The 14,864-nt window shown below is 35.2% G+C and overlaps 1 protein-coding gene across 2 annotated transcripts; it reads right to left on the bottom strand.

Moving 5' to 3' along the window:
* Positions 1-5,446: 5,446 nt before the first annotated feature.
* Positions 5,447-14,357, bottom strand: LOC110938186 (glutamate receptor 3.7). 2 transcript variants are annotated; one of them, XM_022180651.2, is made up of 6 exons: positions 13,891-14,357; positions 10,710-11,995; positions 9,039-9,316; positions 8,179-8,210; positions 7,234-7,640; positions 5,447-6,053 (listed from the first exon to the last, which is right to left on the bottom strand). In XM_022180651.2, exons 1-6 carry the CDS (start codon positions 14,147-14,149, stop codon positions 5,625-5,627), a joined length of 2,691 nt encoding a protein of 896 aa, XP_022036343.1. In that variant the 5' UTR covers positions 14,150-14,357; the 3' UTR covers positions 5,447-5,624. The 2 variants fall into 2 exon arrangements, with proteins under 2 accessions (XP_022036343.1, XP_022036344.1); XM_022180652.2 differs by having other exon boundaries at positions 10,710-11,987; positions 13,891-14,141.
* Between the last annotated feature and the right edge of the window lie 507 nt (positions 14,358-14,864).

The following is a 14,864-nucleotide window of genomic DNA, read 5'->3' as shown; positions in this document are numbered from 1 at the left end:
CCCTTATGTATCTCGCAAATAACACAAGACCTGACATTGCATTTGCAGTACATGTACTAGCGAGATACAGTTCGAATCCAACACGTAGACACTGGAATGGTGTAAAACATATATTCCGGTATGTTTGCGGGACACAAGACTTAGGTCTTTTCTATCAGAAAGATCAAAAGTCCCAGCTTGTTGGGTATGCTGATGCCGGATATCTATCAGATCCTCACAAAGCAAAATCTCAGACAGGTTATGTATTCACATATGGTGGCACATCAATTTCTTGGAAGTCAACTAAGCAAACACTTACAGCAACATCATCAAATCATGCCGAATTAATAGCACTATATGATGCTGGTAGGGAATGTGTGTGGTTGAGATCAATGATTAATCACACACAAGAAGCATGCCGATTAGAACAGATCAAGAAGGAGCCAACGATTATTTATGAAGATAATGCTGCTTGCATAGCTCAGATCAGAGAAGGTTACATCAAGGGTGATCGAACAAAGCACATCTCACCAAAGTTTTTCTCAACATATGACTTGCAAAAAGAAGGGGAAATTGATGTTCGCCAGATCAAGTCAAATGAAAATTTAGCTGACCTGTTCACGAAATCTTTACCTAGAAGCAGTTTCGAGCAGCTATCACACAAGATCGGTCTTCGTAGATTGAAAGATGTTTGTTGAATTCATGGGGAGAATTATACACGCTGTACTCTTTTTCCCTTAACTAAGTTTTGTCCCACTGGGTTTTCTTAGTAAGGTTTTTAATGAGGCAGCATAGCTGATCCAATAGTATCAGTTTATTTATTCAGGTCCTGAAGTACCTATTTAACATCATCCTGAAGCATGTTGTTAAACTGTGTTTAATTCTAAATGTCTGAGGGGGAGTGTTATAAACCAGACATTTTAGGCCCAACCTGTTACTTATGGGCTTTAGGGTTTCCAGCTATGTTTATCTCTATATATTGTAATGTTGAATATTGTGAAGAATTGAATCAAGTTTATCTCTATTTCTCTTTAGTTTTTATCAAATAAAAGTATTTTATGCGATTTGGTAGATAATTTCTAAGAACACATTTATCACACTTCATGATAGCGTTAGGTTATAAGCTAGTTATCTTTTATGTAGTTTCATTTGTGTAACATCCTGATTTTAGAACTACATATTACTAATAATACATTTACCACGAAGGTAATAATAATAATAAAATGTATTTAGTTAGAAAATATATAAACAATATCTATAATTATGGCTTATCACTTATCAGTTAGAAAATATATAAATAATAATTAGACCTAAAGAATAGGTAAAATAAAAATAAAACTTATCTATAATAATTATTGTTTATCACTTACCAGTTAGGAAATATATAAATTATATTTAAACCTAAAGGATAGCAACTAAATTAGAGGAAAAAAGGGGCAGAAAAACAATTATGAGAATGCATAGTAATTCAACACGTGTCCCCTTATAGGTTTCTTTTATTATATAGTATAGATTATTGTATTATTATTATTATTATTATTATTATTATTATTATTATTATTATCTATAATAAAATAAACTTCTTGGGGACACATGACACTTCCTGAGCGCTCTCTAATTGTGTTTTCTTGTTTAAATCAATCTTCTAATTTGGAGAGTTTACTAGTGGCGATAAGCATAAAAAATAGAGAGCAAAATGGTGATGATGATTTATTATTTTATTTTAAGTATATTTAATTTTCTTTCCTTTTAAGTTAGTTATGAAAGATGGCATATTCATATGATTCGAAATTTATAATTTCAATAAGTTATAGATAATCACTCTTATTTTTTTTCCAATAAGTTGTAGATAACCACTCTTATTTATTTTTTTATTAGTTAAAAAAAAGTTAGTTTTCCATGTTTAACCACTTTTGTTTTATTAGTTATCTATTAAATATTGCGACTCATAATAATTAACATGTACGAGTTGATGGGTTACATTTATATTAACTCATTTATGTCAATATGGTATATAAATGTTACTGTCTTTGTTTTGCATTTACAGGAAATACCTATATTATATAGTTTAAATTGTTCAACCCGTGTAACACACGGGGAACTAACCTAGTATATAATAAAAGAAACCATGTTAGAGACACATGGCGCTCTATGAGGCATTCGTAATTATTTTTTTAAATATTTACTAAGGAAAGTTAATTATTGATAATATTAAATTTAAAATTTTAAATTTATAGAAGAGATTTAATGATAAAGACAACGATAACTGATAATAATATATTAATTATTATAATTATATATTAATTATTAAAATTTAAAAAAAATATATTAGCGTTTTAAATATTTAGAGTTAATTACATAGTTAGTCCATATGGTTTGCACAAAATAACATACTTAGGTACTAATAGTTTAAAATCACACTCTAGGGTATTAACTTTTCGTTTTGTAACTTTGGGAGTATTAACGTTATTTGTAGGTTTAAAATCACATTCTATTAGTAACTAAGTATGTTATTTTGTGCAAACCATAGGGACTAACTATGTTAATACCTAGAAAATATTTTATTTAATTGGTAGTTTTACTTGTTTTTATATTTGATGATAAGTACAAGGATAACTGATAATCACATACTAAAATAAAAATATTTATTTTAATCAACTGTTTCGTTAAAAGGATTTATTCAATACATGTAGAACATATATATTTTTTATACATGTGGTATAATTAGAATCCTACTTTTAATAAAGGATCTCATTATCCCGTTTTACACTCCAATAAAATAATAATATTACCTCATAATATCCAACTTATCTCTTGGTGTATTTAATATTTTTTAGTAAAATATTTCTTTTTTTTCTGCTGATTATCCAACATCAAGTAATGCGTAAGTTTCTAACCTAATAATAAATAAAAAAACAAAGTAAAATGTTATAAACCATGTAATACACAACTCTCTAACCTAATAAAAAATAAAGTGAGATGTTACAATAAGTAAATAGTAACTCAAAGTTCATTTTGTTAGAAAACACATCTTGATGACTAAATGTGTTAACGGATTACATTATTCGTGTAAGACATGTGTTTCAAATCGTGCAATACACGAGTTTTTAAAAGATGTAACTATTTTATTACTTAGTTTATAAAGTTATATTCATTCAACCCGTGTAATACACGGGGTTCTAACCTAGTTATTATATATATAAAATGCTATAGCATGTTTGCTACAGTGTTTTTATTTTGTTCTTTTCTTTTCTTTTCTTTTTTTTTTTCTTTTAATTTATTGTCCTTTTGTTTTTTTCAATCGTAACTTTGTACTTTAAATAATTTATGTATTTTATAAATTCCTGATATTGTATGGGTAACGAAATGAACCGTCTTGATATCGACCGAACAACGTCGGTATCGATACTGATATTCGGTTTTTATTGTTTTTGTTTGCTCCATTGTTTTTATTTTGTCCTTTTCTTTTTTTTTCTTTTAATTTGTTGTCCTTTTGTTTTAATCACAACTTTATACTTTAAATAACTTACGTTCCTTTATTTTATAAATTCCTGATATTGTACGGGTAACGAAATGAACCGCGTTGATATCGATTGAATAACGTCGGTATCGATACTGGTATTCGGTTTTTATAGTTTTTGATGATATAAAATACGTGTCGATATCCTTTTAGTCATATCACAAGTTCGGCACCATTATCGGTATTCATTTTTATTGTTTCAATGAATGTAAAACACGTGTCGATATCCTTTTGGTCATATAATGACTTTATTTTTTTTTTTCTCTCTTTTGGTTGTGATAGCAAATGTTGGTACCGTAACGAACCAAACAAATATCAACCATATTCACACCATTCATGTTATGATTGCATCTACGTTTCCATTTAAAATTTGTTCAAAGTCGGGTAGCCCCTGCCGCGGAGCGCGGGTGCAACCGACTAGTTTTATAACAAACAAGCCATCTTTAAATATAATATACTTTTAGCTTCCAAACATACTTTTATTTTTATATACCTTAAAACAAGCTAGAATTGCATGTATTACTTTGATTGAATAAATATAATGTTATATTATTATATAACTAATAATAATAACAGAGTTAATTTATTAAAAAAAAACTCGTGTATTGTACAGTTTGATTAAACTCGTTAATTACATACGGTGAATAAAATATAATGTAATCTATTAATATACACATTTGTCAAGATATGTCTTAAAGAAAATGAACTTTGTTAAGTTAATTTATAAGACATATTTTTCTTTCATCTAGGTATTAATTTTATGTATGCAATTGTCAATGCTCTATCTAACAAATTGATCATAATAGCAATTGTCAATACATGATTTCCGTGGTACATCAAGATAATATTAGAAAATAAACTAAGAATAAAAGATACGGGATACTATTTAGAGGATGAAATCTTATTATTTTATTTAGTTTATATCAAAACATAATGTTATTTTCAGTGTACTCCTTCCTAAAGAATACAATGCTTTGTCTTATTAATCTTTATTGGTTTTTATTTAAATATTATCTACATATTGACGTCATTTCCCCAATATATACCTTTTATAACATCTACAAATCTTCATGGTGACCTATATATGTCAGATCAACCTTTTCCGATTTTACCTTTACATTTTCACTTGTTAGTTTATTTAGGTCATGTGTTATACACACGACGGAGACGGGGGGATGCGTGGTGCTTAGGTAACATCGCGGAAGGGCAAGGAACACCACGATGCCCCCCCCCCCCCCAATCCTGCAACTAAAGTGTGGACCATGTACTAATAATCATTTGAAACAAAGAAGGATTTAAGGATGATGCAAAGATGGAAGCTGATGCGAAGGTTTGAAGTGACGGGAACACCATGTCAGTACTTTGGCATAATGCTAGGAACGAAGAGTCCACTAGTATAACACTTGCCCTTAGACTATGGGGTGTGGGACATGGGTTGGGGCGGTGGAGGGGGTTTAACGCTAGCTACACCACCCCGGATTGGCGTTGCGCTTAGCGTGGAGATTCTGCCTAGCGTGGGCGGAGGGAGGGGGGCTGGGTGACATGGCGGGCTATGGTTGATTGGTTCAAAGTAACCGTTGGGGGTAGCGGCTATGCCAAACCATTTTTTTTTTAAAATTACATTTTATACCTATAAATACCCAACCCCAAACCATATTTTCCCATTCTTCTTCAACCACACCCACACCAAAAAAAAAAAAGAAAAAAAATCAAACATGGTGCATTGGACCGAAGGGGAAGAAATCACACTTGTTACATCGATTGTCGATGCACAACGTACTCTACAACACGGTCAAACCGCATATAGAGGTCGAACGTTTCAACAATACCAACAACACATTGGCAACACGCGTCACAACTTAAACGCGTGTCAACACAAATAGCGTGAGCTCAAACCGAAGTTGTATAAAGAAACAAATGAATACAAGTATATTGTTAAAATCAAGAGGCAATAACTTTCATCCTAAATACTTTGAAGTATAGTTAACCATATCATATTAAAACTATAATTTATCTTTTAACTATGCATGCATGCATACAACACCACACCTACATATACACACATATATTTACAAATCATATGTTTATGTAGCAATTTTCAAACAAAACCTAGCATTAAATAAGATCAAACAGTTTGAGAACCTTGAGGATTATCATCATCTTTCTTGAACATGTTCTTGATGGCTTCTTCTTTCTCATCAATAAAATCACAAAAATTCGACAACACGCCGTAACAACCCCTGCTTGACGACGATGTCGGGAATGAAGGCGAGCTTGGGTCGAGCATCTGCTTTTGTTTATAATAAATATATTGACGAACGGTTTGTAATAAGAATAATACCAAAGCAGTGAGTGAGAAAATGCCGCAAATCATGTATAAACCATAAAAACTGCTCATTTGCAGCTGATTAGGCTCGTTTTCAAGCCCCACACCGCTTGAACAACCCTTTTCGCAAAACCATTTTTCGTGGATTTCTTGAAGCTTTCCGTTCTCGGAAAGTTGCATTATTGATAAGGATAGTGTGGTCGCGAGAGGCGAGTCTCTCTTGAATGCCTGACATTCAGGAATGGTGTATATGATTATCGGTTAGTCACCAGTTTCAAATAAAAACTAAAAATCGATAATAAAATTTGCTGACGTGGATTATTTAGTGACATATCATCCAAAAACTAAATAATCTTGATACAAACATGAAAGCGGGATTAGGTAAAACTAGGGCTGCAAATGAACCGAATGAACACAAACAAGGCCTTGTTCGTGTTCGTTCGTTAAGAAAATACATGTGTTCACGAACTGTTCATGAACACTTACCGAACGAAATTTTATGTTCGTGTTCGTCCGTTAAGGAAATGAATGTTCATGACACAAACGGACGTTCATGAACACAAACAAGCGTTTATGAATACAATCAAACACAAAGAAGCGTTCATGAACAAAAATGAACACAAACGAACATATATTAAATTCCAAATAAAATTAGCATCTTTCATAAACAACATTACGTAGATAATTTATATATGTTATACAAGGATTAGGTTCAAGAGTGAACACTAGTGTAGCTTGCGAACTGAGTGAACTAATCCTGGCCATACACGTGTGTAGATTAATGGCCAGGATTTGATGTTGAAATACTTGATGATGAGATCCTGGCCATACACGTGTGTAGATTAATGGCCAGGATTTGTTCACTCAGTTCGCAAATACACTAGTGTTCACTCTAGAACCCCACCCTGTTATACAATACCTTAATATTTATAAAATATTTTATTAGTGGGAATTTTGAAGTACTTAAAAAATATTAAAATTACAAAACCTCAGTGAACTATCACACACAAATGATCACAAACGGACATAAACAGACACGCAACAGAACGTTCATGAACATAAATGAACGAGCGTGGCTTCTGTTCATGTTCGTTTTTTTAACTAAACGAACGAAATTTCTTGTTTGTGTTCGTCCATTTATTAATTTATTAAACGAACTTCCCGCCGAACAGTTCACGAACTGTTCGCTTAACGTTCAGGTCATTTGCAGCCCTAGGTAAAACTACGAAAGTAGATTGATATTATTGGGAATGAGCGTGGTACCGGTACCGGTACCATACCGAACCGGTACAATACCGGTATCGAAAATCGTCAAAATTGGGTACCGGTACTCGGTGCAAATGCTCATCCCTAGATATTACGTGACGTAAATCTTATATTTTGATGGCGTATATGGAATGTTACTTACAAATCCCCACCCGCTTCTTGTAAACGGTTGACCAACAATCGCAAAATCATGATGATCCAAAAGAAACAACTCGATATAAGGAAGCTCATCAACAATAGCCGCCACCCCACCGTTATGTGGGCCCAACCGCAATGCTTTTTCATATTCATCTGGCGACCCAAGTGGAATAAGATAGGATCTAGGCACGAAAAGACTTTCAGCCAAATATGTATACGCAAACGATCCAACTTGGTACCCAATTGGCAAACGAGAAGCTACTAAACTATCGATTCCGGTGATTGGTGACGAAAGTTGTTGAACGGTGAGAATGGATGTTAAGCTTGCAGTGTAGCTTGATGTTATTACCAATAACAAGAAAAGCCATACCACCATTACCATTCGCGCAAGCGGGCTGATAGTATCTTCCTCTGCAAAGTAATAGTGATAAGTTAATTTAAAAAATTGGAGTAAAATGCCTTTTTAGTCCCTGAGGTTTGGTCGGTTTTGCGACTTTCGTCCAAAGGTTTGTTTTTCCGCAGCTGGATCCAAAAGGTTTGAAATCTTGTCGTTTTCATCTGGCTTGTTAACTCCATCCATTTTTCTCCGTTAAGTCAGGGGTGTTTCCATTTTTTTACTAACTTAAATGGAAACTCGGTCTTTTACACTTTATGTAAAAAGACCGAATACCCCTGAAAAATCCTTTAAGTTTTAGCAAGAAAAATGGAAATACCCCTGACTTAACGGAGAAAAATGGATAGAGTTAACGAGCCAGATGAAAAAAACAAGATTTCAAACCTTTCGGATCCAGATGCGGAAAAACAAACCTTTGGACGAAAGTCGCAAAACTGGCTAAACCTCAGGGGCGTAAATGGCATTTTACTAAAAAAAAATTAAGAATATAGTATGGGTGCTTCATTTATTAATGAAATTATGATAAGAAAATTTAGAGATTTAAGTAATGCTTACGATTTCTCTTGAACAGAGTTGAGAAACTGAACCTGAAAAAAAAAATTGTGCGTCAGCGTTCGTTAACTTTTTAGCACATCGCTTATATTAAATTACGCAAAATGGCGATGTCAGGTGGGATGGGTAACGGGTCAAAATATGTTCACGTCATTTTACAATCTATATTTCTAAATATACCAATTTAAGAGGTGAACTTCATTAAATACAAACATCGATCGATTTTCAAACCTGTCTGACCTATTCAACCTGTTCCCCTTTAGCTATACTTTTTAGTAAAGCACACGAATAGTCCCTGTGGTTTTCCAAAATTTTGAATTTGGTCCCTAGCTTTCCAAAAATACACGGATGATCCCTGTGGTTTGCACTTGGCAACACATTTAGTCCCCAACCAACAAATCTAAGGGTTTCAGGAGGTCCAAGTTATGGACTACATGCGTTAAAAAGTGTAAACCACAGGGACTATCCATGTACTTTTGGCAAAAGCTGGGACCATCCGTGTACTTTTGGAAAGTTAGGGACCAAATCCAAAATTTTGAAAAACCACAAGGACTATCTGTGTACTTTACTCTAATTTTTTTCTTTGACCAGCTAGTATAAAACAACCCAATTTGTCAAAACGGCCCATTTATACGTAAACGGGTCGAAATTGCCACTAGCAGTGGCGGACCCAGAAATTATTTGCTGGGGGTGCGGATGAGGTGTTCAACTATATTTTCAAGGGGTGCAGTCGGGTTTTTTACCTAAAATATACACTAAATTTTTTTTTTTCAAGGGGTGCGGCCGCCCACCCTGGCCAAAGGCTAGGTCCGCCCATGGCCCACTACCTCTAAAATAGTAAAATATATAAACAAAGAACTTACAAGAAAATTGTTACAAGTTGTCTCTTAAGTGGGCCCCGGAAATCTTTATTAACACGGTGCTCAAGAAGCCAAATAACAAGAGCGATTAACACGAAAGCCGTTGCTGTGACGCACCACATTTCTATAGTGAACGGTCTAAGAAATACCCAAGTACTCGCTTTTGAATTATTAATAGGAACCACTATCACAAGACCGGTTGTAGCATACGGCTGCGTGTAATCAACAATTCTTGTTCTGTTTGTTACGATTGCTATGTCTCCTACCGCCCCGTCAAAAACCTGTAAATAATCAAAATAGAGTGAATTGCAAGTTTTGTCCTTTATCTGTAGGTCATTTTGCAAGTTTTGTCCTTTATGTTTAAATTTGACGAGTTTTGTCCTTTATGTTTAAAAATCAAGCACGTTTTACCCTTTGAGCCTTAAAAATCAAGCACGTTTTGTCCTTTATGTTTAAAAATCAAGCACGTTTTGTCCTTAAAAATCAAGCACGTTTTGCCCCAAAGGGTAAAACGTGCTTGATTTTCAAACATAAAGGACAAAACTCGTCAAATTTAAACATAAAGGACAAAACTTGCAAAATGGCCTAAAGATAAAGGACAAAACTTGCAATTCACTCATCAAAATAACATTGTTGTTTTTCAAGAAAGGCGTACTATACATTTTAATAATTTTGATATTTAAATAAACGAGAGTGAATTTGAAGGATTGTCCTTTATTTTTATACCTATTTTCAGGCGCTGTCCTTTATGTTCAAAATTGACGAGTTTTGTCCTTTATGTTTTCATATCATACACGTTTTGTCCTTTAGGCCTAACTCAGTTAGTTTTTTCAGTTAAATTTGGTCATGTGCTTTGCACATGAGGGCATTTTTGTCAATTCAAAGGTTGCAGAAGCTTTGAGCTGTAAATCTGTCGTTGAACTTACCTTTGAATTGACAAAAATGCCCTCATGTGCAAAGCATATGACCAAATTTAACTGAAAAAACTAACTGGGTTAAGCCTAAAGGACAAAATGTGTATGATATGAAAACATAAAGGACAAAACTCGTCAATTTTGAACATAAAGGACAGCGCCTGAAAATAGGTATAAAGATAAAGGACAATCCTTGAAATTAAACGAGCTGGCTCGAGCTTTTTACGAGCTGAGTTCGAGCTCAACATTTCAGCTCGTTTGGTTGAGCTCCAAAATGCAAATTTTAAACATAGATCATAATGCTAGGATAAAAATAAGATAGAGTAAATTACAAAAATCGTCCTTTATGTATGTCACTTATTGCAAACTGTGTCCTTTGTCTTCAATAATTACAGAAAACGTACTCGATGTTTGCAAACCCTTGCAAGTTATGTCCTTTAGCCCTAACTCAGTTAATTTTTGTGGTTAAATCTGACCAAATTGACCCCACATGAGGGTATTTTTGTGGTTAAATCTGACCAAATGGACCCCACATGAGAGTAAAATGACCAAAATACACTCATGTGGGGTCCATTTGATCAGATTTAACCACAAAAATTAACTGAGTTAGGGCTAAAGGACATAACTTGCAAGGGTTTGCAAACAACGAGTACGTTTTCTGTAATTATTGAAGATAAAGGACACAGTTTGCAATAACTGACATACATAAAGGACGATTTTTGTAATTTATTCAATAAGATATAATTAGTATTTTACTTACATCCTCCATAACAAGCCTCACAAGATCATCATAATTAGGGTTATGCGCACCATCTCCAAACGGAACAAATCTATAAGGTAGATCATACGGAACTAACTTAAGTGCTTCCTTAAACACATCAATACAATATCCTGCAATTGTATGATTACTTAATTCCGTCACGAATTCAACAAAGCTAGCCCGTTTCGGTATCCCGATTCTTAACGGTCTTTCGCTATCACCAATGACCCATCCACGAGGACGATCCGTTTTTCCACCGGGCCAAGTAATCACACCGAGTTCATCGTTTGAAACCGAAGAGCTAGTTTTATTCACTTTGAGAGTCTCGGGTGGTTTGACCGACAGACCCGAGTGGTTTGACCAATAGCCCACATTACGAACCGTTAAGTTGACCATGTTAAACACTTTATAGCCAGACGGGACCAAGTTTCTATCTCCGTCAAATCGAATGGGGCCCGTTAATCCGTCGAAATTCGTCTTGGATAATATCTTGATAAATTGTTCCCCACCGTCGAAAATCTTGAGTTTCCCGAATTGTGACCCGACAGTCGTAAACGTTAAACTATTTTCTTGATTAAGAAAAGTATCGATTGTGTGTGCTACGGCCCACACGGCATCATACGCGTACGGTCCGTAGACATTCGACCCGTAGAAATTCGACCCGAAATTCTTATCCATCGACACTTGTGGAGTATGTTGACAAAGACCGACAACACCCTCGATAATTCTTAACAAAGACCGATTTTTCGGGGTGAATGACGATAAAGTCGTGCAAAGCCAATCGGTCGTTAACCATATATAATCACTCGTTGTCATATTAAGCTTATTAACCACTTGAAAAAACTTCAAAGCGGGATCAGGATTAACGTGAACGATATAAACACGAGGACCAAGCGGGATTGACCCGTTAAGCACGTTAACGACGTCATTGACGCTATAATTAACGGGCAACGCTAACTTGTAACTAATCTTCGACATTCTTTTTTCTACTTCATCATCTAACGAAAATATCCCGTTTCTCCCGTACTCATCATCGGTGTAAATAGCGATCACTTCTTTCCACCCGTAAAAGTCGATCAAATTAGCGACGGCTGCCATTTGATACGAATCGCTTTGTGTGGTTCTAAAGAAATACGGGAACTGCAGGGATGATAACGTGGGGTCCGTTGCAGCGTATGATATTATCGGTACCTGAACGCCATTTGCGATTTGAGATATCATGTGGGCGACTGTTGATGATTGCGGGCCGATTATTGCCACCACGTCTCGCTCAAGCATCTGAAATGCTGACAAATGTTTTCAAGAAACTTTATTCGGTAACTTTAAGTTGCAGACACATCACTGAAATGCTGACAAATGTTCTGACCCGGACCCGACCCGACCCGAAACCCGTTCCGACCCGGACCCGTTTTGGCCCGAACCAAAACAACCCTTTTTTTATAATTGACCCGTTTTGACCCGAACCCGTTTTGACCCATGACCCGACCCGTTTGCCAGGTCTACACATCAGAATACAAACAATAACATGATATTTTATAACAGTGTGATATTAATGATATTTTAAGGTAAGGAGACACATGTTTATAGCGCGTTACGCCTATGTTTCTAATTCCTTATATTTGCCAAATTCAATATGCAAATATATACAACAGGGTGTACCTATTGGCACACCAATGTGCCTATATGCACACCAAAAAAGTGGTTTTTTGTCCTATATGCACACCCTGCAGTGTCGAGATGTGGCCAAATCGCGACGTTTTGGTCCGGTCAACCAGACAAAGACTGACGGGTGTCTGACGGGTCTGTTGACCGGACCAAAACGCCGAGCTTTGGCCACGTTTTGGTCCTGTCAACCAGACACCCGATCAGTCTTTTGTCTGGTTGACCGGACCAAAACGCGGCCAAATCTCGGCGTTTTGGTCCGGTCAACAGACCCGCCAGTCTTTGTCTGGTTAACCGGACCCAAACGCCGCGCTTTGACCACAGCTCAACACTGTAGGGTGTGCATATAGGACAAAAAACCACTTTTTGAGGTGGCTGTCTACACACCAAGTGTGTAGATAGCTTGAGCCATACAAAAACACACATAAACATTGACCAGAGTCACGAATGGCCACCAAATGCACAATGAGCTCGTGGTCCAAGAGAAAAAAAAGGACCGCTAAAAACACGCCACATAGGCAATTACGCCAGCGGGTTTAAATCTCAGTGCACAAAATGTGTGCACTAAGACTTATCTCGCATAATGCAATTGCCTATGTGACACGTTTTTAGTGCTCCTTTCTTTATTTTGGGCCACCAGCTTGTTGTGCACTCGGTGCACATTCGTGCCATGTGTCAAGATCTTAAAAGTTTATCTTTTTTTTTGAAAAGTCTTAAAAGTTTATCTCTCTCTCTTTTTTTTTTTTGAAAAGTCTTAAAAGTTTTATCTATTCAATGTTTTATAAAATTAAACCTTGCATTCAATGTTATTTTGTTAAGTTTGACTGGTCAAATGCTCATTCTAATTGATTTTCCCCTCAACTGTCTTTACCCTTGGGGACCAAATATCTAATCAAAAGCTAAAAAAAAAAAAAAAAAAAAAAAAAAAAAAAAAAAAAAAACCAAATTAAACTAGTTATTTGGTCAAGTAACTTTACCCTTGAGGCAAAATATGTAGCCAAATGCTAATACTTAAAAATAAGGGTTAAATTTCATTTTAGTCCATGTGGTTTTAGGTCATTTTTCAATTTAATCCAAAAGTTTTATTTTTTTTGTCTGTGGCCAAAAAGTTTTCACCTTTGCCATTTTAGTCCACTGGGTAAGTAACAAGAAGGGCAATTTGGTCATTTTATATGTAATTCTGTTAACTATAAGGGCAATTCGGCCATATAAAGACCAAATTGCCCTTCTCGTTAACAAAAAAAATAGATGAAGTTAACCCAGTAGACTAAAATGGCAACGTTTTCGGATTCATTTGCGAAAAATGAAACCTTTGGACTAAACTGGCAAAATAACCCAAACCACAGTGACTAAAACAACATTTAACTCTAAAAAAAATAATAATAATAAATAAATAAATAAATAAACTAGTTATTGGGTAAGAGTATTGATATGAAGTATGATCAAATCCCTAAAACCAACAAAACAATTTAAACAAATAATCAATCTATGTTATAACAAGATAAATATATATATATACCTCCAATTGAACTCTTGAAGACGCTGCAATTAGTGTCCTCCATGATCAACCTGATCTGAGTTCCATTAAGAATCTTCGAATCCTTATTAACATCAACTACAGCAGTCTTCATAGCCGCCTTTGCAGCTCTACCGATGACAGATTCAAAGGAAAAAAGAACCCCCACGTTTACAAACTCAGGTGCTTTTGAGTAACAAGCACAGCTGTTTAAAATCAACAGTAATGAAAATAATAACAACCACCCTTGAGTCGACTCCATTGTTGGTTGATGAATATCAGAAAATAGACATCAAGTTAGGTTGGAATATATATATATATATATATATATATATATATATATAGAGAGAGAGAGAGAGAGAGAGAGGAGAGAGGGTGTAGATGAGTGGGGGTTGAAGAAGAAGAAGAAGCTAAAGTACAATTAAGAGTGGGTTGTTTAATGGGTTTTTGTGTGTGTTGAATGATTTTGATGGCTGGATAAGAATAAAGTTGTTAGGGTGTCCGGGGCACCTTAGGTGACTCCATTCACCTATTAGGTGAGCATTGCCAACACTTAGGTGAGTTAGAGAGAGAGTAGAGAGAGAGGGTGAAATAGGTGGGGAGTTGCCAAGAGAGGGGAGGAGAGAGGGAGGAGAGAGGGAGATCTTGACCAATCAATGCTTTTCTTCTTCTTTTTTTTTTTTTAAAAAAAAAAAACCAATTCACCTAAGAGGGGAGTGCCGCCATCAAAAAGGGGTATTAGAGGAGTGTTAGAGGGGAGTTGACGTGGCATTTTATGGTTGGTTATGTGTAAGAGGGGGGACTCACCTAAGAGGTGAGCACCCCTTACACCCTTAAGAGTCCACTTATGTTTATTTTTTGGACTAATTACATAAACATGGGGAATTATTGATTGGGATATTTGTTTGATTTTTATTGTTTTCAACTCTTTCTACACTGCTAAAATTTTTAATTTTTTAAATTTTCAAAGTATGACC

This window comes from Helianthus annuus, chromosome 4, assembly GCF_002127325.2.
Source record: "Helianthus annuus cultivar XRQ/B chromosome 4, HanXRQr2.0-SUNRISE, whole genome shotgun sequence".
Classification (NCBI taxonomy): Eukaryota; Viridiplantae; Streptophyta; class Magnoliopsida; order Asterales; family Asteraceae; genus Helianthus; species Helianthus annuus.
The sequence above is the reverse complement of the archived record's forward strand: the minus strand, read 5'-3'. Positions and strand labels throughout refer to the sequence as shown.